The sequence below is a fragment of the Typopeltis vanoorti genome, chromosome 13, assembly GCF_054136105.1.
Source record: "Typopeltis vanoorti isolate ZY-2024b chromosome 13, IOZ_Tvanoo_1.0, whole genome shotgun sequence".
In the NCBI taxonomy this organism is placed as follows: Eukaryota; Metazoa; Arthropoda; class Arachnida; order Uropygi; family Thelyphonidae; genus Typopeltis; species Typopeltis vanoorti.
The window spans coordinates 68,955,055-68,981,474 of NC_143561.1; the positions used below are offsets into that span (position 1 = coordinate 68,955,055).

Sequence of the window (26,420 nt, forward strand, 5' to 3'; positions counted from 1 at the left end):
AATAAAACAAAAAAATCAAACAAAGATTAACAACTGAAGTTTATGAGAAAAACTGCAAAGTATACCCTATTTGATCACAAAAGAAATGAAGAAATTATGAAAGAATTAAACCAAGAACCAGTAATAAAAAAAATTAAAAAATATAAACATAAATGGATGGAACACGTTCAAAGAATGAAAACAGAAAGATTACCAAAACAAGCCTTAAAGTACAAGCCATTAGGAAAAAGAAAACCAGGACATCCTCTTAAACGATTCAACGATGACTTCTAAAGCCAGAACAGGCCATGCTAGGCCTAAATCCTTGATACGCATGATGATGATGATGGGTTAGCATATCCGCTTTCCAGACAAAAGGCTGCCGGTTCGAATCCTGCCGTGGGCATGGAAGTTTGTGATTGTCTATGAAAATGCTAGTGGTTGTGGTCGGCGGTAGATAGTGTTGGTGTAGATGATGAAGGTAGTTGCGGTCGGTGGAAACGGAGAGTTGTAGAGTAGATACCCTTCCTCGATGAGTGTTTGGACTCCCTGGAGATGTTTCATAATAATAATAATAATTAAGGAACACATGAATGGCGAGTATTAGTTAATATAACTTCCCAAAATTGAGATAGTTTTAGGCATTCGCTTATTTTCAGATTCAGGTTGTGAATGTGTGCTTCATAGCTTTCTTTGTAAAGTTTTTCCAGAAAAAAGCAACGTTTATGTAACATGCAAGTAGTACAGGAGTATGGAGTGGATGACCAACTATTAGCTGCCATCAAGTCCCTGTATGAATGCCCAGAGTTTTGTGTCAGGGTAAACAGCACAAAGTCTGAACCATTCATAGTCTCCGTTGGCCTCTGCCAAGGGTGTGTGTGTGTGTGTTCTGTCACCCCTCCTTTTCATAATATTTATGGACTGGATTGATAGGCACAGCCAAGACAGTGAGTGTGTCAGAATTGGAAGATGTAGCATTGGACGTCAGCTTTTTGCAGATGACCTAGTTCTGCTTAGCTCTTCCACAGATGACCTCCAGCGGACCCTGGATAGGTTTGTTGCTGTTTGTGCAGATGCCGGAATGAAGATCAGTGTGGCCAAAACTGAAACATTTGCGGTCTCAAGACAACCATCCCAGTGCACTCTACATGTAAGTGGAGTCCCAGTGAGGCAGGTGGAGAAGTTTAAATACCTTGGGTCCATATTCACAAATGATGGAAAATGGGACGTAGAGCTAGATACTCGAATTGGCTTAGCAAGCTCAATATTGCGGGAACTTGGCCGTTCGGTAGTATTGAAGCGGGAGTTAAGCCAGAAGGCAAAGCTGGCTATCTTCAATACAGTCTATGTCCCCATCCTCACCTATGGTCATGAGAGTTGGGTAATGACTGAAAGAATGCGGACACGAATCCAAGTGGCTGAAATGAGGCTCCTTCAAGGGTTGCGAGGTTGACAAGACTCGACAGAGCCAGAAGCTCTACAATCCGGGAAACCCTCAATACTCAACCGCTGCTTCTCCATGTTGAGAGATCACAGTTATGTTGGTACGGGCACCTGGTCAGAATGCCACAAGAGAGGCTCTCTCAGCAGGCCCTCATAAGCCTTAGGGTAGGAGGCAACATGGAAGGCCAAGGACTCGCTGGATAGATTATATTCAAAACCATGGGTGGACACGTTTGGGAATCCCACCAGAACACCTGAGCTTGGTGGCAGAGGATCGTGACCATTGGAAGTTCCTCTTGCAGCTGTTGCCCCTACAACCCAATTAGGAAAGGTGGGCCTTGAAGATGTATGTATGTATGTATATATATTGAAAGGCAGAGGTGAGAGGGTACATCCTTGTCGTACTCCTCTTTATATATCTTTCCATTCTGAGATGTGTTCTAATTTAACTGCAATTTTATTTCCTGTATATATTTCTTTAATGGATTGTAAAAGTTGGTTTGGTATGTTTAAATCAGTTAATATTTTAAACAATTTTTGTCTACTAATTTTGTCAAAGGCTTTTTCATAATCAATAAAGGCCACATTTATTGATTATGTTTCTTTTTGAAATTCTTTTCTCTTTTCTATTAATAATTTTTAAAGAAAAATTGGATCTATGCAGGATTGACCTTTTCGGAAACCATTTTGTTCTTCTAGTAGTTTGTCTTCTACAGCGCTGCTTAGTTTCTCTTTTAATATTCCTGCATATGTTTTATATCCTCTATTCAGCAGACTAATTCCCCTATAGTTATTGCAATCATCTTTATTTCCTTTTTTATAGATTGGCATAACCAGTGCTTTTTCCAAGAGTTAGGAGTTTTTCCGGACATCCAAACCATATTAAAAGTTTTTAGAAGTCTTTCATTAAATTTTTCACCTGCATTTTTGTATAGTTCTATATTTATATTGTCTTCTCCTGATGTTTTCCTATTTTTCATCTTCTTTATTATATTTTTCAGTTCTAACATTGTGATATTTTCTATTAGGTCATTCTTTGTCTTATAAAATTTTATTTAATTGTTCTCATCTGTCCAGAGATTTTGGAAATAAATCACCCATTTTTCTAAATCTATAGTTTGTATTTTTATCTTTTCTTTTATTTCTTTATTCATGTATTTTATTACTTTATAGGTTTTGGGTTGTGGCTTAAATAAATCCTTTTCTAGTTCTGTTATGAAATTGTTCCATCTTTCTCTATGTATTTTCCTTACTTCTTGTTTTGCACTTTCACTATTTCTTTTATACTCTATTTCTGCTTCTATTGTTTTGCAATTTAGTCATTTCCGGTAACTGTCCTTTTTTGTTTTTATTATATTTTCTACTTCTTTGTTCCAGTATCACAGTCCTCTTTTTCTAATCCATTTGCACTTTATTCCTAAGATTTCTGTTGCTGCTTTTGTGAGAATTTGTTTCAAATTTTCCCATTCATCTTCTATGTCACTTGATTCATGTGTTGTTTCTGTTTTTAAGTTTGTGCATTTTTGATATTGTTGTCTAATTTGAGGATCCTGTAATGAAGAAATTTTGTAGCTTGGTTGGTAAGAATTTTCAATTTTATGTGTTTTTAGCCACTTTGGTTTAAATCGAATTTTTGCTGATACCATATAATGATCAGAGTTTAATTCAAAGCCTCGATATGCTCTTACGTCTAAAATTAATTCCGCTAATTTAAAATTTGTGATAACGTAATCAATTACTGATTTGTATCCTCTGGATGACCAAGTATATTTATGTATTTCCTTGTGTTTAAACATTGAATTCATTATTCTCATACTATTATAAATGACAAAATCGCACAATCTGTGACCATTTTGATTACATGTATCTTCGCCAAATTTACCTATGTTTGTTTTGTATTTTTTGTTTCCTATTCTGGCATTTAAATTTCCTGCTAGTAGTAAATAGTCAGTTCTGTTTGTTTTATCTATGGCATTCTGTAATTCTTTATAAAATATATTACTGTCTTCTTCTTTTCCCCTCTTCTGGTGTAATATACAGTATATTATAAATAGTTGTAATATACAGTATTGTTCTTTAGGGATTTATGTACCATAATCTGTTCAAAATGTTAAATAAAGTAATTGGCTAGAGGTTGGAGAAAGGGGAGACCCCATAGCTGTTCCTCCTATCTGTTTATACAGTTTGTTCATCTAAAGTATCCTGCATTAATGATAAAGTCGAAAAATTTTACAATATCAGGATGAAAGTCTTTATAATGCAATTCAATCATATCTGTCAATGATTGATCAGATCTGAGAAGCAAAGAACATTATTTTTTTTATCACCCATGATATTGACTTTATTATGATTGAATTATCTAATATATCATCTACTGATGAATTTGATACTGTTTACAAAATTTCTTCAGACTTAAACAATAAAAGTTTGTTTTTTTTTGTCAGTTAAACGTCATATTCAGAAGTTTGAAGATCTAGTGAAAAAGAAAAATATGTATATTAATAAACAGTTTGACTCCTCAAAAACTATTATTAATATTTCAGGCTGTCCATTATCTAATGCCCCTTCTGTCCATAATAATCCATATACAAAGGAGGTTTGGAAAGTTCCGATAAAAAAAGAACATACAAGGATATAAGAATATAAGAACATAAGTTACCTTCATAACTCTGCTACTAGTATGTTCTTTCTTCTGGTTATATCAGTTGCTTTAATATCATTTTTGTTCTAGAAGTTTATAAGGACTTTCCAGCCTTCCCCCCCCCCTCTTATATATGATGAATAACATATATAAGATATATAAGGGGGTCATCACCATATATGATGAATAACACTGAAGGTAACATGAAACTTGTCTTACAACCTGATATAACAAACATCTTTGTATGCATCCTTCAACAGCCAACTTATAATTTTTTTTTAAACTGACACATTGATGACAAGGGTCCCATTCACATCATATAACTGTAGCGTTTCAGACAAATTCTTTTCTTGAAACTTTTTCATATGCTTTTCCAGATCTATAAGACTCAATACAGATCCATGTTCTAGCCCCATGATTTCTCGAACATATGTTGTAAAGTCAAAAATTTGGTGCTAACAATCCCTATTTGGCCTACACCAAGTTTTTCCTTTCTGTTTCTCTTCAAAAGTTTCTTAGCCTGTTCTTAAGTAATATTATTATATTATTATATAATATTATTATATTATTATCATTAATTAGGCCTCCAAGGAATCAAAAGACTCATTGCAGGAGGTCCTTCTTAGGAAACACAAGTCTATCAAGACTCAATGTGGGAGGTCCCTCCTAGGAAACACAAAGTCTATCATACCACTCCTTAAACTCATTAACCATTCTTGCTCTCACCACTCCATCAGGCAATGCATTCCACAGTTCAACCACCCCTCCGTGCAAAGAAACCACTCCTCACACTCTTGCTCACAGTTTCCTTTCATAAGCTCCAGGGATGGCCCCTTGTCATCACTCCTTCCTGCTGTTCAACAAGCGAAAGAACTCCCCAGTGTCAACCCTGTAACCACCTCTCAATAGTTTAAAAGTCTCAATCATATCACCTCTCCTTCTTCTATCCACCAACCTCTGCAGTCCACATTCCCTCAGCCGATCCTTATAACTAACACTGTACAATCCTGAAACTGTCTTTGTTATCCACCTCTATACCCTTTCCACAGTTAATTTATCTCCTTCAAATCCTGGGGACGTTTGCATAAATCTTACCTGGCATACTCAGTACAGAGATTACTCTGTAATTCTCACATTTGGTTTTATTTCTCCTTTTATAGATGGATACTATAAGAGCTCTACCCTAATTATCCAGAATTCAACCTTCTGACCAGGTCTTCTGAATGATTCAGTATCATCACTATAAAACTTTTACACCACCACATTTGAGCATCTCTGTTTTAATATCATCATCTCCATCAGTTGACATATTTCACATTTCTGATGGCTTATCTTATCTCATTCTATTCTACTGATATGAATTATTAATTGTATTTCTCTTGAATATTTTAATTAAAAATGTAAGATTCTCATTAATCAAGAAATCAAAAGATACCCAAACTTCTGGATGTCAGGGCCCCCTTTGCAAAAATTAAAATATTTCACGGCCCCCCTCGAAACAAAATCGTAATAGAGAGATATATTATTATAATATTTATTGTATTTATATTCAATACAAAACATACACAGCGAATATTGCAAAAATCAAATGCATATATTAAATTTTTTGCCTCTTACCGTTTGGTTCTGAAGATGATGCGGGCTGTTCTGGTAAAACATGAAATATTGTCCCTTTTTTTAAGTCTGTTTCTGCTTCTTCTGATTGTTCGCGGGATTTTTTTATTTTTTATCAGCCACTTATCCATCTCAGGGTTAAATTTTTCAATGTAGAATAGATCAAATAATATCACCACTTACCGATACTGGCACACCACAGACTGATAACATAAAATTAGTGAATATTACCTGAATAAGGGATCCCCGGACCAGGAACATTTTTCTCTTTTGTGACTTTTCTCCCTTTAAGGTAATTAAGCCTAATGTGAAACAGACAGCAAAGGCAGGTTATTAAAACGTGCATATGATTGGCGCGGAATTAACAAAAGATCGCGCAACCGAAAGATAAAAACACAGCTGACAATTGAGTTGAAATGCTAACTCTCTTCAACCGAATTCCATATGTGAAATGCCATAACATTCATTATATATATATATATTACTTAGTTTTAACACTTTTACGAATTTTAACACGTTCGGTTAAATTTTATTGCTGCCTTGGGAAATCGAACTCACACACATCTAATTAATAACAATAGTATTTAGTTAGATTTTTGCCCATGCAACATATGGTTTTGTTTCAGGCTATACAGCATAGTTTGTGTATGAGGGGACATGTGATTCATTAATTAGTGTGTTTTTATCCCAGTTGTCTCTAATTGCACTATTTGTTGAGAAATATATTACACAGACTGCTCATACCTTATTCACTGGCATAATAAAAGTACTTGTTTTTATTGCCTCTGCAGTATAGTGGCTATTAGGGAGGCATGTTGTTTACCACTGCACACAGTTACTATCTCCCCACATGAATTTGTTTAAGCTTTTTTTCATGTGTCAAGTATATGCGAAACTTTTATTGGTAACAGAAAACTAGCTCGGATGAAAGTGATAATATAAAACGAGTTTTGATATATATATAAAGTCAATATCAACAGTTCTTGATATTAAAATATAAAAAATAACAAAAAAGAAATAATAAATAATAAAAGTTAAATACGTTTCTTTTAAAATAAAAAAAATTACTTAGTCTTAAAACATTTTAAATTTGTTTTCATTATTTCACGGCCCCCCTCAACAAAACCTACGGCCCCCAAGGGGGCCGCGGCCCACAGTTTGGGAAGTGCTGCCCTAAAATATTCCTTCAAACATGTAGTAACAGCACATTATTCAGTTCCTCTACAGTTAAGCCTCAGTTTAGCAAACAAACAGACATAACTTTTGTTGTTGTGTTCCAGGACAATTCTCACTCTTTTGAACACTCTTGGATATATATTCATTCCTATATGTTCAGCCTTTGCATCTCGCATTCTTTCTTTCTTTCTCTCTCTCTCTCTTACATCATCCAGTGACCTGCCTTTCAATCTTCACCTATCCTGCCACTCACTTGAATCTCCTCTTCTTTCTATGTTTACATTACTTTGTAAAAAGTAATGTAAACATCTTCCTTCATTACCTATTCTTTCATATCTCCATTCACATTTTTATCTCTCTCTCTCTCTCTCTCTGATTATTTTCAGGTAGACTCCTGTTTGCATTTCCTGCTTCCCATCATCTTTCACTGCACATTCTCAACATATATTATAATTACAAGAATGATTTTTTTTTTTAAATGTTACTGGGTTTATTATTGTGATATGTAAATAACAATAAAACAACCAACAATAAACCAAATTAAATTTATAAACTTTAAGATATATCATACAGAATCTCTAAATAAGATAATTACCCTTACTGCTTGATTCCTACAGCAATAGGCTTATATTATAAATACTGGAATCTAAATCTACCACCCCAACCATCATATAACTACATAGTTATAGCCCTAACAAGGTGTGATCAGAAAAGTAAGAGTTGATTTTGCATGGATGGTAGTTGAAGAGTAAAAGTAAAGCATAGTTTGATGAACTGTGTGTGAATGACAGCATGATTTCCCATAAGAATTTTAACTGCACAAAGGTCTGTTGATGATAATAATAAACTAATTAGTGATAAGTGGAGTAACACTAGTCATAGTTATACCATTTGGAACAATACATACCATGATGAATCAACTACTGGAAGTGATGATAATTCTGATTTATCTGCTGGTAAAGTAGCAAAAAATTTTAAGCTTTCTGAAGCTTCTGTAGTTACATTAACTTCTTGATCTTCATTAACTTTGCTACTAGATGGTAATTCCGTATGCAAAAGTTCTGCTACTTTTTCCACTACCTAAATTGAAAATCAAATTTTACAGTGCACAGATAACTACACAAAGTCAATATGCCATGTTTATGCAAACATAAAAATATGAAAAAAAAATTTCAAAAAACTAAACTTCAATTACCATACTGGCATGTTTACACATATGTGGGTGGTTTTAAAAGTTTTCGGTCTCGACATAGATGGCAACACTATCAAAAAGATTGCTTTTTTTCTAAGTTGGCATATCTGTCATAAGCATCCATGTGAAACTGCAAGTTATTCTATCAAGCAGTTTGTTTTATACAGCTGTCTGAAGCAAAAGAGTTGTCTGTATTCACTGAATTTTATAACTGCACAATACTCAATTCTTTGTAAAAGAAGGTTTAATGCCAACAGAAATTCATTCAAAGTTCACAAAAGTTTATGGGCACTCTTCTCCTTCATTTTCGACAATTAAAAAATGGGCTGCCGAGTTTAAATGTGGCCGTACCAGCCTTGAAGATGATCCACGTGAAGGACGTCCGAAAAGTGTAACAACACCAGAAATCCTTGATCAAGTGCACGATATCGTATTGGATGACCGGCGAATCAAAGTGCACGAAATTGCTGATTCTATAGGCATTTCAAAAGAATACGTAGGATATATTTTGCATGAGGAATTGCTAATGAAAAAGCTTTGCACAAGATGGGTGCCACGCTTGCTCACAGCAGATCAAAAATGCACTCGCACGAAAATCTCTGAACAGTGTTTGCAGCATTTTAACAAGACTAAAACAGATTTTGAGCATCGATTTATTACTATGGATGAGACTTGGAATCGCTATTACACAACAGAATCCAAGCAGAAGTCAAAACAGTGGAGAGAAGCTAGTTGTTCAGTGCTAAAGAAGACAAAATCGGTTCCATCAGCAGGAAAGGTCATGACATCGGTGTTTTGGGATGCTAAAGGCATTTTGTTTATTAATTATTTTGAAAAGGGTAAAACAATAGCTGGGGAATATTATTCCGATCTTTTAACCAGACTAGACGAAAAAATTTGTCAGAAAAGACCTGGTTTGCAGAAGGAAAAAAACATCTTTCATCAGGACAATGCACCTGCCCACAAAGGTGTTTTGGCAATAGGAAAATTAAGGGATCTGCACTATGAATTGTTGGAACATCCACCCTATTCCCCAGATTTGGCTCCCTTTGACTTTTATCTCTTCCCAAAACAAAAACTCTTCCTCGCTGGTCAGCGTTTTTTCTTCGAATCAAGAGATGATTGCAGCTATTATTATTATTACGGGTGACTCCAGGGAGTCCTTAGACTCATCGAGGGAGGCCCCTAAACATCATGTCCACACAACCATACGACATTCTCACAGTATCTATCATACCTTGCCTTGAACTCACTCACCGTCATAGCACCCACAACAGACTCTGGCAGCTTATTCCACTCATTTACCACTCTAAAAGTAAAGAACCTAGCTCTAACACCCTTGCTAACCACACTCTTGCCCAGCTTCCATAGGTGTGCCCTAGTTCTCCCACCACCAGTCCTGATCTCAAAAATATCCTCTGAATTAATCCTATAGAAACCTTTAGCAATTTGAATGTCTCAATCATATCTCCCTTTTTCTGTCTATCAATTAATTTCTGCAACCCACAAATCTTCAACCTGCTCTCATAAGGTTCATTCCATAGACCTGCTATCATCTTGGTCACTCCCCTCTGGATCCTCTCCACCTCCTCCCCATCAAATAGCTATAGAAGGGATATTTTGCAGATCTTACTGAGAACCACTACCGGGACAGGATAATGGCGCTGGAACATCGTTGGAATGTATTAGTCTTAAATAAATGCATTATATGTATTAGTCTTAAGGGAGATTATGTTGAAAAATAAAAATAATTTTGAAAGAACTTTTCAGACCACCCTTGTAAATAAAAACACGGAGATGAAATGTCACTAAAATTAAAATAACATTGGGATACCATTGAAATAACATGTATGTGGAACTGTGATTCATGTCAAAGTTTTTTTTCTGGAGAAAAAACTACATAGAAACTTGAATGAAAATAAATAATTTATTGACTAAAATTAATTATTTACAAGCTGAAGTTTCACCAGCTTAAGCTAGTATTATCAGAGACAGTGGCATTCTTCATGGTAATTTTTGTTATTAATGCTGACAGGAAGGACAGTGCACCAAAATCTAAGCAAGCTCACACACACCATCAGATCTGTTGCAGTTAACTGGGTTCTGTACAACTTGTGCCACTTCCAGTCTTTCTGATTTAAACTGGGATATGTGATGTAGGCTGGCTTTCTTCTTTCTGATGAAATGGTCATCCTCCAAGGCATGTTATGCTAGTCCACTTTTCTGGTTGTCCATACTGGATGTATTTGTTTAATTTTATTATTATTATTATTATTATTTTCTGAACATGGAAATGAATGTGAAGCATACATTATTGATATATTTTATCCATATGGCTGTTTGGGTGTGTGTGTGGGGGGGGGGGGTTAATCTGGTAACAATGATTTTAACTTTCATGACTCACTCTTTTTTAGTATGCTTTGTTTACCACACTATTGCATTTGCTATGTCTGCTGATGCAAACCATAAAATCAAAAATTATGTGATTACATAGACAGATAACCAGAGGGTATCAATTATAAAATAAACCAAACATATTTGCTTGCACATAATGTTTTGCACATTAATTGAATGGTATACATGCAATACTGCAGAAATAAGAAAAAAAGATTTTTTAGACATGTAATATTTTGTTTTGGGGTTTCAAACCAACATCTTCAGACCACAAAAATATTTGTTATATCGCACAAGGCATTCAACAATCCAGTAGCTGTAAAAAACAATTCAAAATTGCAAAGGACAAAATAACAGCCCTATAAAAGTGTCCTGTACAGTTATATTTTTTAACAAAATTACAGCTTTAGTTTAGAAAATGAAATAACACTCTCTCAATTTTTGGTAATCTAATGCAGCTATGCTTTGTTAAGGTTCAAGAGAGTTTTTCATTGCAGTTACTGATTTAAAATAGTCTCTCAGACTTGTAGTAACTTCTGCAACACTTTTATGCAGTTTTATTCCATATAATCCTGTGTATGAGGAGGATGTCCAAAGCACACTGCCTGCCATCCCTGACTTACCGCAATCATAGCCAATGTATTTTTTACATTCTGAATGTAAAATTTGTCTTGTCTATTATGTCTATGTCTATTCTTAACAATTTATGTCTATTCTTAACAATTAAAGTTGCAAGCACAGGATATTTTATACTCTTCTGAATGTAATAGAGGAGGGGAATTTGTCCTTGGGCTAATAGATGACAGTTGTCAGTTTGATGAATGATTTAATGATGTATGTAATCAAGCAAAACAACTTTCTACAGTAAACTTAATTCTTTAACTTTCATACACTTCCAAGGATCAGCTGTTGTTCTTGCTCTTCCTTATGTCTTGTTATTTGGATATTTGCTTCCATTCATGTTTGATAAACAACTCTGAACAATTATATCTCAATCACATCACTCTTCCTCCTACCAAACTCTGTAGATTACATTACTTTCAATCTCTCTTCATAGCCAACATAACAAAGACCTGATATTAATTTTGTTACCTGGATTGCATATTTCAAGACTATCATTGTTATCTCAACTAAATAAGAATGATTGCCTTAGAATATCCACATCATGATACATTTTTCTGCTTATCACTACTTCCCTTAACTTAAACTCATGACTAGAAAATAAGGATTAACTGCTTCCAGTTATGATAATTCAGAACTATTATTATTATTTATAAACAAATCTCCATAGAGTAAAAAAAAAAAAGGCTTATGATAGGTACTTTCACTTAACAGCAACATATCTACCATACTGAACTTTAAACTCATTCAGAGTACATTCGCAATACATTCCATTCATTCACCTTTACATAAAAAACATACTCCTCACTCCCTTCATAGTTTTATGTAATCCAGAACGGCCTCTAAATCTTCTGTGCTCTGCATTATATACAAGGGTTGTAAATAAAGTAGTGGCAACGTGTGCACAAAATGTAAAATAGTTTATTTATCAAGTCTATACAATTACATCCATTCAATATAATCTTCGGCCATGTTCCACACCTGTTTCCAAATTTGTGGAAGCTGATGGATACCACCATCAGCAGAGTGTTGCCTGTTGATATCAGTGATAGTGTGACTGACTGCTTGATGAACCTCTTGGACATCACGCAACCACAGACCTCTGACAGGTTTTTTCATTTTGGGAGACAAGTTGAAGTTGCAAAGACTTATATCTGGTGAAAACAGAGGAAGTCCGAATACCTCCAATTGCCGCCTGTCCAACATATGTATCACCAATTGTGACATATGACATCATGCATTGTCATGCAACAAACATGGTGGAGAACGAGTGAGAAACTGTGGTCACTTTCTCCTTAAAGCTGGATGCAAATGGTGCTCCAGAAATTTTCGACAGTACTGCGCATTAATAGTTTGCCCTTGAAGCACTGCATGATGAAGAATGACACCTTGAATGTCGTAACCGAGTATCAGCATCGTTTTAACTTTGCTAGGTTCCTGGTAATTTTTTTTGGATGAGGTGATCCTAAATAGTGCCATTCTATAGATTGCCTCTTCAGTTCAGGCTCATAAGCCCTTGCCCAAGTTTCATCATTGGCTACAATATGATTCAGGAATGCACTCCTTCATTTTTGTATCATCCCTGATAGAATGCCAGCAACTCCATATCATGCCATATTTGCATCTCACTCAAGTAACGTGGAACTCAACGGGCTGAAATTTTGCACATACTGAGCTCTCTCTTTTAGGTTGTGGCAAAAACTGGTGGTTTATCCCAGTTTCCTCATAGTTGATCAGTCCGTTGCTGATCAACTACGAGGAGTTCCTGAACAAGCTCAATATATTCATCTAAAATGGGGGTTGTCATACATGGCAATTATCATCTGGGTGATCTCATCCCACATGAAATGCACTGACCCATCTTGTAACAGTCTGGTATGGTAGGACATTGTCACCAAAGGCTTCCCTAAGGCCATGATAATGGTTGCTTGCAGGACTAGGTTACCTCATGCAACCCCTAGACCTTGATCGAGGATCATTTTTTAATCCTATGAACATACTTTAGAGCACTGTACACTGAGACGTTAACTTTAACCACTTCTCCACACAAGGACACTTGTTAGAATGGGCTGTGTTACCTTGTGCACATGTATAGTACATACAACTAGCACCTCCATCTGTCAAGACTAACATTTACGTTACCAACTACATCTCCTGACAGTGTTACCACTACTTCATTTACAACTCTTGTATAATTCCAGTATTATCCATGTAAAATCCCTTACTAACTCAAATGTTTGTTTTATATTTATTAATTAAAAAATAGAAATGTTTCAATTTTTTAATTAATTTTACTGTCGTTACTGCATTCCTTTTTAGCATTTAATGTTAGTGTACCCATTTCTTGTCCTGAAGAAGCCAGATAGACTTAAGCTGGCAAAACTTGTAGACGATTGTATACATATATTATTATTATTATTATTATTATTATTTCCCAAGACCTCATGGAGTCAAAGACTCATCTGGGAGGTCCTTTTATCACACACACATCTCATCATACCGTGTCTTAAACACACTCAAACTCCTTGCAGCCCCCACACGCTCAGGCAAGGCATTCCAATCATTCACAACTCTGCACGGAAAAAACCTGCCTCTCACTCCCCTATTCACACCCTCTTTATACAGTTTCCAGGGATGACCTCAGGTTCTCCCCTGATTTCCCACTATTCTCTGTAGAACTTCTCCACTACTGATCTTATAACAACCCCTTACCAACTTGTAGGTCTCTATCATATCTCTCCTCTTCCTTCTCTCCACCAGACTCTGCAAATTACATCTTCTCAATCTTTCCTCATGCTCAACATTCCAGAGGTCAGAAACTACCTTAGCCAGTCACCTTTGGACCCTTTCCAACATCTCTTCATCCTTCTGAAAACCCGATGACCAAATCTGGGCACAATAGTCCATGCGTGGCCTAATCAAAGCCTTATACAATGGAACAAGAATTTCCCTACTTCTACACGTCAGTGTCCTCCGCATCATTCCCAGAAGTCTTTGTGTTGTCTTCACAATTTTGGCGATGTGTCCCCTAAATTTTAGATCCTTATCCACTATCACCCGCAGATCTCTTATTTCCTCTACCTCCAACAATATATTCTCACCAAGCATAAATTCTGCATCCCATCTTTGTTTTCCAAATTTTAAAACCTTACATTTTGCAACATTGAACTCACATCCCCATTTCCATGCCCAGTCACTCAATTTATTCAAGTCTTCTTGTAAGGCCACAACATCTTCACTAATCTTCATGGTTTGTCCCAACTTTGCATTATCTGCAAACAACTGAATATCTCCATCCAAATCTTTGCCAATATCATTAATATACAAGTTAAATAGTAATGGCCCTAAAACAGACCCTTGAGGTATTCCACTAGTGACTTTCCTTTTCCTGGATATTGCACCCCTATACACAACTTGTTGATACCTATCAGATAGCCAGTCTCCAATCCAATGCACTAATCTAATATCCAACCCCATCTGCTCTAGTTTGACTGTCAACTTATCATGAGGTACTCTATCAAAAGCCTTTGCGAAATCCAAGTATATTACTGTGTATCCTTCTCCTCTGTCCAAGGAAGCAGTCACTTTATTGTAATAAGTAAGTAGATTACTAAAACATGACCTCCCTTTAGCAAATCCATGCTGTCCATCAAAGATTATACCATTGTTGTCAACCCAACTCTGGATTCTAGTTCTCACAAGCTTCTCCAACAACTTAACCACAACACCTGACACAGAGATAGGCCTATAGTTTGATGCTCGAGTTCAATCACCTCCTTTATGAAGTGACACAATCTTGCCCTCCTTCCACTCTTTAGGAACTTGACCAAGTGCAAGACTCATATTAAAAATATGTCAAGGCAGGTGTATATTTATAAAGAATCATGGTCCAATAAAATCCAAAGAAAATGTCTCTTACTTAAGAATGGATCTCTTAAATTGCATGCTGCTCTTTATCAAGTGATATTTAAAAATTGCCAATGGGTTCATAAAATCCAAAATGTAAAAAATGTCAAGTTAAGAGCAGGATTTGCAGATGTAACAAAAGAAAACTGTAGTTTAAATGCTGGGCTACAGACAGTTATATCCATAGCGCAATTGGAAGAACAACGGTATATTGTGCTCTTTGATTGGAATAGGCCTAAGTTCGATTCTCGTTGTGACGGGAGGAATCTTTATGTGGACTTTTTCAATTGAAGTTGAGTTAGCCGATCTCATATGGAGGTAGCAGAGTTTTTTCTCCCAGAAACTCAGGTTTTTCATTCCGCATACAGATGCGGGATAAAAATTAGCCCCTTCAGAACATATGCAATTTACACACAAAAAATACTAGTTGTGGTGGTGGTGGGTGGTAGATGGCGTTGATGGAGATGATTGGTAGTAGAGGTTCGGTGTAGTGATTGAGGCAGTTGTATAGTGGGTGTCCTCCTGCGATGAGTCTTCAGACTCCTTGGAGATGTTACAAATAATAATAATAATAATAATAATATAGTTGTCCTTGCAAATGGCATGAAGTCAAGAATAACCATGTTTATTGTCATACCCATTGTATTTTATGGGAGAGTTGTAACCAAATAAAAATTCGTAACAATAACATGTTTCTTGCAACACTAAGTTCACAAACTGCTACTGCTTAAAAGATATTCTCTCTCTCTCTCTCTCTCTTTCACACACGCACACCCACATTGAGCACAGACAGACTAAATATTTTACAAATTGTCTAGGAATCAGACTAAAAACAGCACTCAATTTCTTATTGCTCATATTCAAACAATGTTACTAAATTATTATCCTAAGATCCCCATGGTTTCCAAGACTCATATAGGAGGTCCTTTTGTCATACACACACAGGTCATCATACCATGCCTTAAACACACTCAAAGTCTCTATAGATACCACCTCTAAGGCAAGGCATTTCGATCATTCACAACTCTGCATGCAAAAAACTGGTTCTCACTCCCCCTGCTCGCACCCTCCTTATACAGCTTCCAGGGATGACCTCTGATCCTCCCCTAATCTCTGACTGTTTTCTGTAAAACCACTTCAACCTCTTTATGGGAGTGTTGTAACCATCTTATAACAACCCCTTACTAACTTGTAAGTCTCTATCGTATCACCCCTCTTCCTCCTATACACTAGCCTCTGTAAATTGCATCTTCTCAACCTTTCCTCATATTCGAAATTCCAGAGATCATAAACTACCTTAGTAAGTCACCTCTGGACCCTTTCCAACAATTAATGCCAACAGCACCAAAATTCCCAGGTGGTCACCTCCCGAGTGCAAACTGGGCTCAGGTTTGCTTAACTTTAGTGATCACACAAGAATGTGCATTCAAGTGAATCGGGTCACTACAAGGAAATTACCAGATAATAAATACACTTAGCAATTTTCTAGAAGAATTACAGAACAACATGAAAGATTAATAAGTAAATAGTAATATTAACTTACATCAGGCTCAAGACATTTTTGGAAGTGTTCAACCAAACCTTTAATCCGGCAGTGCTCCAGATATTCATTAAAATCTTCCATTTCTAGCAATCGCTGCTGATGCAATGGGGTCAGCTTACTGTATCTTCCAATTTTTTGACCCTTTTTAGGTTTTGCTAAAAACAACTTTCGAGGTGCATCAGAATGTTCCTTTCCATCTGTGTCAATAAGTGTAAATTTATCACTGCTTACTGGAAACTTCCAGGTATGTGTATTCATAGGTCTTGATTTATAGGGTGGAATTATATGTTTTGTACAACATGTTGGAGTAAACTGCTTCTTTCTGGTATTTAAAAAAATATATCATTATTAAAGAAAAATATATTACAGGTATATATTTCTATCTGTTCATTCAAACCTATATCATTATTATAATGAGATAATTTTATTCTTGTAGTTACCCATATTATATCCAAACATATGCAAATAAATGTTAAATTTAAGAGTTACTATCAGTTTATATCAAAATACAAATAAACTATAATGTAAGATAACCTGTGTTACCTAGGAAAGTACCTGTGAAAGTCTACATATTAACTTTAGTCAAATTAAAACAACTTGTAGTGAATCAGTATATAAAATAAGCATCATGACAAAGTTATTATTATCTTTAATATTATTAAAGATAATAATTTTTAATAATATTAAAGATATTATTACCTTTAATATTATTAAAGGTAATAATAGCTTTTATATTAATATTATCTTTAATATTATTGCATGGGAACCTCCATGGAGTCTGAAGACTCATTGCAGGAAACCAACACCATTCATACAATATCTATTGTGTGAATGGTGTTGCTTTATTAAAGGTTACTTTATCAGAGTGTCCATCCTGGTACAGCAGTTTTGTTTCCAGAAGGATAACGTGTGGTGAAGTGTTAGAAGTGAATGAAGAGGATGTATTCTGAATACTAAGTATGCTAAATGTCAGTAAGGCAAGAGGATTAAATGGAATTTCACCATGTGTTTTAAATGAATGTGCTGTGGAACTGACCATGCCATTGACTTGGTTGTTTAATGAAAGTCTCCTTCCACTCTCCAGGAACCTGTCCCTGGTTCCTGGAGAGTGGATGGAGGGTAAGATAGTGCCATTACATAAAGGTGGTAGTAGAATGCAGATATCAAATTATAGGCTTGTTTGTATTTCTTCTGTAGTTGTTAAGATTTTGGAAAAATTGATACAAGCTCACATAGAGAATTCGGCAGAATGAAGACAATGTTATTCATATTCCTTTGCTCTTAAAATGAGTAGTTAATTCATTGCAGAAAAGCTGAAGAAGGGATGACAGAAGGGATGTATACTGAATGGAGACAGAAGGGATGTATACTGCTGCAGGTGTTTCAATGCCTGCTCAGCTACCAATTCTTCCTTCTTATTCCATTCAACGACTGCCATCAACGAAGTCCACAGCAGGACTGCAACATCGGGTAACCTTCAATAAAGAGCCAAAAGGCTATTTTTTCGGCGATGTAAATTATTTAATTAAGGGGATAAAAAATCCCTCGTTATTTTAAAGCCGAATAAGAAACTCGAAGATCGAAATCTAAGAGTTTCATGCCGAAGAAGTTCGGCAAGTCCAAGTGTGAGTCGATGCCTGGTGGTACAACACTAGGGCAACTCAGAGCAAAGGTGGAGCAAGCTACTATCAGTCTCCTTAATATTTTCTCATAATGTAAAACGCAGCTCCTAGGAGATGTATTACTGTTTTACATTATGAGGGACGGTCACTACCCAGACCAGTTTCAACCTTTATTGAGGTCTCATCAGTGAGTAGGTAGGTAGACCTGGATAATAAGGTTTTAATGAACAGTGCTTACATACTTTTACTATACGAATTGCCAGAAAGATGTACCCATCAATTATTACAACAATAAAGAGCCAACAACAAATAAAGCGCCAACAACTTAAAGTACAAGCCATTAGGAAAAAGAAAACCAGGACGTCCTCTTAAACGATTCAATGATGACTTCTAAGGCCGGAATAGGCCATACTAGGCCTAAATCCTTGATACGTATGATGATGATGAAGAGCCAACAACAAAAATGTGTTTTACATTATGAGAAAATATTAAGGACAGTGATAGTAGCTTGCTCCGAGTTGCCCTAGTGTTGTACCACCAGGCGTGGACTCACGCTTGGACTTGTTGAATGTTCTTCGGCATCAAACTCTTAGATTTCAATCTTCGAGTTTCTTATTCGGTTTAAAATAACAAGGGAGTTTTTATCCCCTTAATTAAATAATTTACGTCGCTGAAAAAATAGCCTTTTGGCTCTTTATTGTAGAAATAATTGATGGGTACATCTTTCTGGCAATTCGTAAGCTCTGATCACTAAAACCTTGGTATTATCCAGGTTTACCTACTCACTGATGAGACCCCAATGAGGGTTGAAACCGGTGGGGGGGGGTGGATCTGGCTCTGAGAGGCTCCACTAGGGGGTAGGTTTTTGGCTGTCTCTGAGTGGGGCCACCACTGAGATTATGGCTCAGCTTGGTGGTAGGGGTGAGCCTGCCACTGGGTAGAGCCAATGCTGAGAAGTTCTTCTCGGTGACGGGGTGAGCCTGTCACTGAGTAGAACAATGCTGAGATGTGATCTTTCGGGATCACCTAATTTTTAGAGCCTGCTTCACCTATAAAAAAGGGTTGAAACCGGTGCGGGTTAGGCTTGGGTTCTGAGAGACTCTGCTTGGAGATAGGTTTTTGCTTGTCTTTGAGTGGGGCCACCACTGAGATTATGGCTCTACTTCGTGGGGGGTTGAACCTGCCACTGGGTAGAGCCTATGCTGAGAAGCTCTTCTTGGTGATGGGGTGAGCCTGTCACTGAGTGGAACAATGCTGAGATGGGCGATCTTTTGGGATCACCTAATTTTTAGAGCCAGCTTCACCTATACATAGGTCGAAACCAGTCTGGGTAGTGACCTTCCCTCATAATGTAAAACAGTACTACATCTCTTAGTAGCAGCATTTTACATTATGAGAAAATATTAAGGACAGTGATAGTATCTTGCTCCACCTTTGCTCTGAGTTGCCCTAGTGTTGTACCACCAGGCATAGACTCACGCATGGACTTGCCGAACTTTCTTCGGCATGAAACTCTTAGATTTTGATCTTCTAGTTTCTTATTCAGCTTTAAAATAACGAGTGATTTCTTATCCCCTTAATTAAATAATTGGGTAACGTTGTTTTCCTGATTTTTTTGGAATTTTCAAAACCATTTGGCAGAGTGCACATGACAATTTTAAGTTGCAACATATGGATTTGGATATCAATCTTTATGTCAATGGTAATGTCAAGTTGGGAAAGTTATTTGTTATAGTGCTGGTGTTTTGGCTCTTCAAGAGGATTTGAATAAGCTGGAAAGGTGGACAAATGAATGGTGATATCAGTTTAATGCAACTAAACTGCAGTGTAAAATTTTGCAACTGGAATCCCCAGATGGGATACTTCATACTCACTTGGTAGAGTTATGCTCAAAGAAGTGGAGGAAGCAGAGGATCTTGGAGTGACTGTAGATAGAAATTTGAAATTCAGAGGACATATTACAGACATTGTAAATATTATTATTATTATTATTCAGGCCTCCATGGAGTCAAAAGACTCATTGTGGGAGGTCCTTCCTAAGAACATAAAGTCTGTCAAGATTCATCGAGGGGGAGGTTACCCCCCCAAGAAACACAAAGTCTATCATACCACTCCTTAAACTCACTGAACGTTCTCGCTCTCACCACTCCATCAGGCAATGCATTACACGGTTCAACCAGCCTCCATGCAAAGAAACCACTCCTCACCCTCTTGCTCACAGTTTCCTTTCGTAACTTCCAGGGATGGCCTCTTGTCATCACTCCTTCCTGCTGTTCAACCAAGCGAAAGAACTCCCAAGTGTCAACCCTGTAACCACCTCTCAACAGATTAAAAGTCTCAATCATATCACCTCTTCTTCTTCTATCCACCAAACTCTGCAGTCCACATTCCCTCAGCCGATCCTCATAACCAAAATTGTACAGTCCTGAAACCTTCTTTGTCATCTGTCTTTGTACCCTTTCCACAGTTTATTTATCCCCTTCAAATCCTGGGAACCAAATCTGAGAACAATAGTCTAAGTGTGGACTGATCAGAGACTTCTATAATGGAATGATAACCCTTTTATCTCTGCAGGTCGGTGTCCTTCTCATAATTGCAGCAATCCTCTGTGTTACCTTCACCACCTTTGCAATATGTCCCCTAAATTTCAGGTTTCTATCAATCATCAACCCCAAATTTCTTGTCTCCCCTACTTCCACCAGTATAACTCCTCCCATAGAGTGTGCAGCATCCCATCGATGTTTCCAAAACCTCAAGACTTTACATTTTGCTGCATTAAACTGACACCCCCCATTCATTTGCCCATCTATCTAGCTTATTCAAATCCTCTTGCAGGGCTACCACATCTGCACTATTACTAATAATCCTTCCCAGCTTCGCATCATCCACAAACAACTGAATATCCCCTTGCAATCCACTGGCAATGTCATTGATATAAAGGTTAAACAATATAGGTCCTAGTACTGAGCCCTGTGGGACCCCACTTGTAAACCTCTGCCTCCTTGAAACTGCTCCACCATACACAACTCTCTGATACCTATCAGACAGCCAATCCTGAATCCAGTTGACCAATCTGACATCCAGACCCATGTGCTGCAACTTAAATATCAGCATATCATGTGGCACCCTATCAAATGCCTTCGCTAAGTCTAAGAAAATTGCAGTATATGCCTTTCCCTCATCTAATGTTCGTGTAACTTTATTATAAAAGGCTAGCATATTGCTAAAACAAGAGCGCCCTTTCACAAATCCATGTTGACTCTCACAGATAACATTACCCTCATCTGCCCAATGCTGTATACGGTCCCTCACTATTTTCTTCAAAATCTTAACAACTACTGATGATGCACAAAGTGGCCTATAATTAGACACTTCCAGTTTGTTACCACCCTTATGCAATGGCACTATCTTACCTGCCTTCCATTCCCTGGGCACCTTTCCCGCAGCCAGACTTTCATTGAAAAGCCAGGTTAAAGGCACTGTCAGTTCCCTAGCACATTCTCTCAAAACTCGTGGTGAAATACCATCCAGTCCTAAAGCTTTACTGACATCCAGAGTACTCAGTATCTGAAACACACTCTTCTCCTGTACCTCTAAACCTCGAACCTGCCCTTTCCCTCGAGCATTAAAACTGATTCCTCTAGGATGAAATACTCCAATAAAGTGTTCATTGAACAATTCCACTATGTCCTCTGCATCACACTCTATCCCCATTTTTATCCCACAATATCATTCTTCCACAGTCATTTCTCCTCTTACTGGCCACATAGCTAAAAAATTCCCTACGATTTTCTTTGGATCTTAGGGCCAATCTACTCTCATATTCCAGTTTCGCTTTCCTTACCACACTAGTCACTCTTCTGGCCTGTGTCTTATATTCTTCATGCATCTTCTCTTCACCTGTCTCCTTATATCTCTTCCATGGCCTCTTTTTCGCATGCAATTCCTGTTTAATATTGTTTGTCATCCACTTTACTCCAAATTTGTGTTCTCTTCTTCACTTGTGGTATACAACTTACCATTGCTGCTAACAAATATTCTTTCACAATTTCCCATGCACTAATGATATCCCGGCCTTCCAATTCCTCCCTCCATGAAACTTCCCGAAGTTGAGGTCTAAGATTATTATAATCACCTGCTTTATAATTCCACATAAGTTCCCGTCTGTTTGATACTTCTGCATGTCTATTCATTTTCCAAGTCAAAACCATATGGTTACTCTCTCCAACTGGTGGGAGAGATGTCATCTCAGTTATTATCAACTCTTCTGATGCTATAACCAAATCCAAATCCAATAATTGGCGTGATGTTGAGGAGGACCATGAGAGATAAAAATATGGTGGTCCCATTATATAAAGCTTTGATCAGACCACATCTGGATTTCTGTTCTTAGATCAGGTTAATGGTATTTTTATTATATTATTATTATTTGTCACCTCGAGGAAGTCCAAAGACTCATTGAGTGAGGGCACCTGCGCTACACCTCACTCTCCATCACTCAATCCACCAACTGACCAAAACTACACCAACGACATCTACCGCCGACCACCACCACCACCACCAGTTTTTCCAGAGACAATCACAACATCCATGCACATGGCGGAATTCGAACCCACAACCTTTTGGCTAGAGAGCGGATGTGCTAACCACTCGGCTAGCCAGGTTGGCGTTTTTGGTACAGATGAAGAAACAGATTTGATACAGATTTGTAACAGATGAAGTAACCTTGGAGAGGGTTTCAGAGATGTTAACTACAGCAATATAAACTGGGAAGAGGAAAATGCATGTAGTAATAAGGAAATGGAATTTCTAGAATTCTTGAGGGACAAATGTTTCAGGCAACATTTATCAACGTTTTGGAGCAAGTAGTCAAGAGCAAAATACAGGAATGGATAGATGAAAAAGTAGAGCAAAGTATGGGGGACAGCATGGTTTTGTGAAGTGTAGATCATGCCTTAGTAACTTGCTCATGTTTTATAACACAGTGACGGCTGAACTGGATAAGGGTAATGTGATACTGCTGGACCCGGCTAAAGCCTTTGACAGGATATCACATGGAATTCTAATCCTTAAACTGCAACATATAGGAATGGATATAGGGCTGGTGAGATGGATAAGTGGGTGGTTGATGGAGAGATATCAGAGAGGTAGTTTATTCAGGAGTAGAGTCCAAAAGAAGACTTGTGACTAGTGGTGTGCCACAGGATTCTGTTCTTGGACCACTGCTATTTAATTTGTTCATTAACGATATAGGAAAGGATCTGAGAGGAACTGTTCATTTATTTGCTGATGATGCAAAGTTGATTAGAGCAATAGTGGATGCACATGATGTCAAAATTTTGCAGGATAATTTGAATAGATTGGAAGACTGGGCTAAGGAGAATGGATGTCAGTTAAATGTAGCAAAGTGTAAGGTTATGCATTTTGGGGTGAAAAGATTAGCACCAGTATACCACATTGGTGGAACTGTACTCCAGGAGATTGATGAAGCCAGAGATTTGGGAGAGTTGGTGGATAGTGAGTTGAAGTTTAGGGAGCACATAGCAAAAGTGACTAAATCAGCTCATCAGATCACTTGGTTACTGAAGAATACTTTGACAAGCAGAGACAAACAAGTTATTGTTCCTCTTTATCAAGCCTTGATAAGACCCCTTCTTGACTACTGTGCCCAGATCTGGGCACCACGGTTTCTTCTTGATGGGGAGAAGGTAGAGAGGATCCAGAGGCGAGTGACCAAGATGATAGCTGGTCTATGGAATGAACCTTATGAGCACAGGTTGAAGATCTAGGGGTTACAGAAATTGGTTGATAGGTGGGAAAGGGATGATATGATTGAGACATTCAAATTACTGAAGGGTTTTTACAAGATTAATTCAGAGGAAATTTTTCAGAACAGGTCTGGTGGTGGAAGAACTAGAGGCCATCCAGGAAAACTGAGCAAGAATGTAGTTAGCAAGGGGGGGGGGGGTTAGAACTAGGTTTTTTTACTTGGAGAGTGGTGAATGAGTGGAATAAGGCCCAAGTTTGTTGTGTGTCATGACTGTAAATGAGTTCAAAGCAAAGTATGATGGATACTGTGCAAATGCTGAATAGTTGTTCTTGACATGACGTTTAGGGCCTCCTTGATGAGTCTAAGGACTTCTTGTAGTTCCCGATAATAATAATAATATGTAGTAGAAGAAACATGAGGTTCAAGAGTTCTGGATTTGGTCATAACATCAGAAGAGCTGATTATAACTGAGATGGCATCTCTGCCCCCAGTTGGAGAGAGTGACCATGTGGTTTTGACTTGGAGGATGAATAGATATGCAGGAATATCAAAGAGAAAGGAATATACATTGAATTATAAGGCAGGTGATTATAATAGTCTCAGATATTAAATTGGGACAGTTCCATGGAGGAAAGAATTGGAAGGGCAAGATATCATTAGTGCTTGGGAACTTGTGAAGGAATATTTATTAGCAGCAATAGCAAGCTGTATACTGTGAGTGAAGAAAAAAATACAATGTGGTGTAAAGTGGATGACACACAATATGAAACAAGAACTGCAAGTAAAAAAGAGGTTATGCAAAAGATAAGGAGAGGGTGGAGAGCAGATGCATGAAGAATATAAGACTCAGGTCAGGAGAGTGACCAGTATGGCAAGGAAGGCAAAACTGGAATATGAGAAGAGATTGCCCCTGAGATCAAACAAAAGTAAGGAATTTTTTAGCTATGTGATCAGTAGGAGGAGAAATGATTGTGGAAGAATGATGTTGGATAAAAATAGGAATAGTGACTGATGCAAAGGACATGGTGGAGTGGTTCAATGAACACTTAATTGGGGTATTTCATCCTGGAGAAGTAAATTACAATATTAGAGGGAAAGGATAGGTTCAAGGTTTAGAAGTGCAAGAGTGTGTTTCAAATACTGAGTAATCTGGATGTCAATAAAGTAGTGGGACTGGATGGAATTTTGCCACGGGTTTTGAGAGAATGTGCTAAAAAACTGACAGTTCCATTGACCTGGCTTTTCAATGAAAGTCTGGTCCACAGAAAGGTACCCACAGAGTGGAAGGAGGATAAGATAGTGCTATTGCAAATGGGTGGTAGCAGAACTGGAAGTGTCGAACTGTAGACCAGTTTGTGTTTCACTGATAGTTGTTACGAGCTTGGAGAAATTAATGAAGGATCATATATAGCGTTGGGCAGATGAGGGTAATGTTATCTGTGAGAGTCAACATGGATTTGTTAAGGGGTGCTCTTGCTTTAGTAATATGATTGCCTTTATAATAAAGTGACAAGAGCAGTTAATGAGGGAAAGGCATTTTCTGCCTTTTTTTTTTTTTTTTTTGGATTTTGCAAAGGCATTTGACAGGGTCAAGGTAAGCTGATATGCAGAGATAAAAGAGTTAACACTCTTTTATTTCTGCAGATAGGATTGAGACTTTTAAACTGCTGAGAGGCAGTTACAGATTTGACACTGGGGAGTTCTTTCATGTGGTAGAACAGGGAGAAGCAGCAAGGACAATGGACCATCCTTGGAAGTTACGAAAGGAAGCTGTGAGCATGAGGACGAAGAGTGATTTCTTTGCATGAATGGTAGTTGAACTGTGGAATGCATTGCCTGATAGAGTGGTGAGAGTACAAATGGTCAATGAGTTCAACGATGGTATGATAGACTTTGTGCTTTCTAGGATGGACCTCCCATGATAAGTCTTGTGACTCCATGGAGGCCTGAATCATAATAATAATAATAATATGATTGAGGCATTTAAGCTGTTGAAAGGTTATTTTCATATTAACACTGAGGAGATTTTTCATGTGGTAGAATGAGGGAAAGAAACAAGGACAGGGGCTATCCCTATATGTTACAAAAGGAAATAGTGAGTAAAAGGATAAGAAATAATTTTTTGCATAGAGACTGGAAGAAGCATGGAATTCATTGGCTGAGAGGACAGTGAAAGTTGAAAGGGTGGATTAGTTTAAGGAGTGGTAAAATAGACTTTGTATTGATTAGTGTCTTCCCACAATGAGTCTTGTGACTTCATGGAGGTAAAGAAGATAATAATAATAATAATAACACTCAAAACAAACTGGCAACTCACTCTACTCATTCACCACTCTCTCCAAGCAAAAAAAAAATCTAGTCCTCACACCCTTGTTAACTGCATTCTTACGCAATTTCCAGGGATGAATCCCTGTTCTGCTTCTTTTTCTAACCTAACCAAGTGCTGAAATATTTCCTCTACATCAATCTTATAAAACTTTTAATAACTTAAATGTTTCTATCATGTTACTGTTGCTACC

At 37.3% G+C, this 26,420-nt stretch overlaps 1 protein-coding gene across 1 annotated transcript in view; it reads right to left on the bottom strand.

The window, feature by feature from the left end:
- Positions 1-26,420, bottom strand: part of LOC150100260 (uncharacterized) — a 115,392-nt gene that overhangs the window by 73,764 nt on the left and 15,208 nt on the right. Inside the window, exons 2-3 of the mRNA XM_090403227.1 lie at positions 16,510-16,831; positions 7,761-7,933 (exon numbers count right to left, since the gene is read on the bottom strand). Of these exons, the coding sequence (XP_090259353.1) occupies positions 7,761-7,933; positions 16,510-16,831 (495 nt within the window). The remainder of the gene's footprint in view (positions 1-7,760; positions 7,934-16,509; positions 16,832-26,420) is intronic.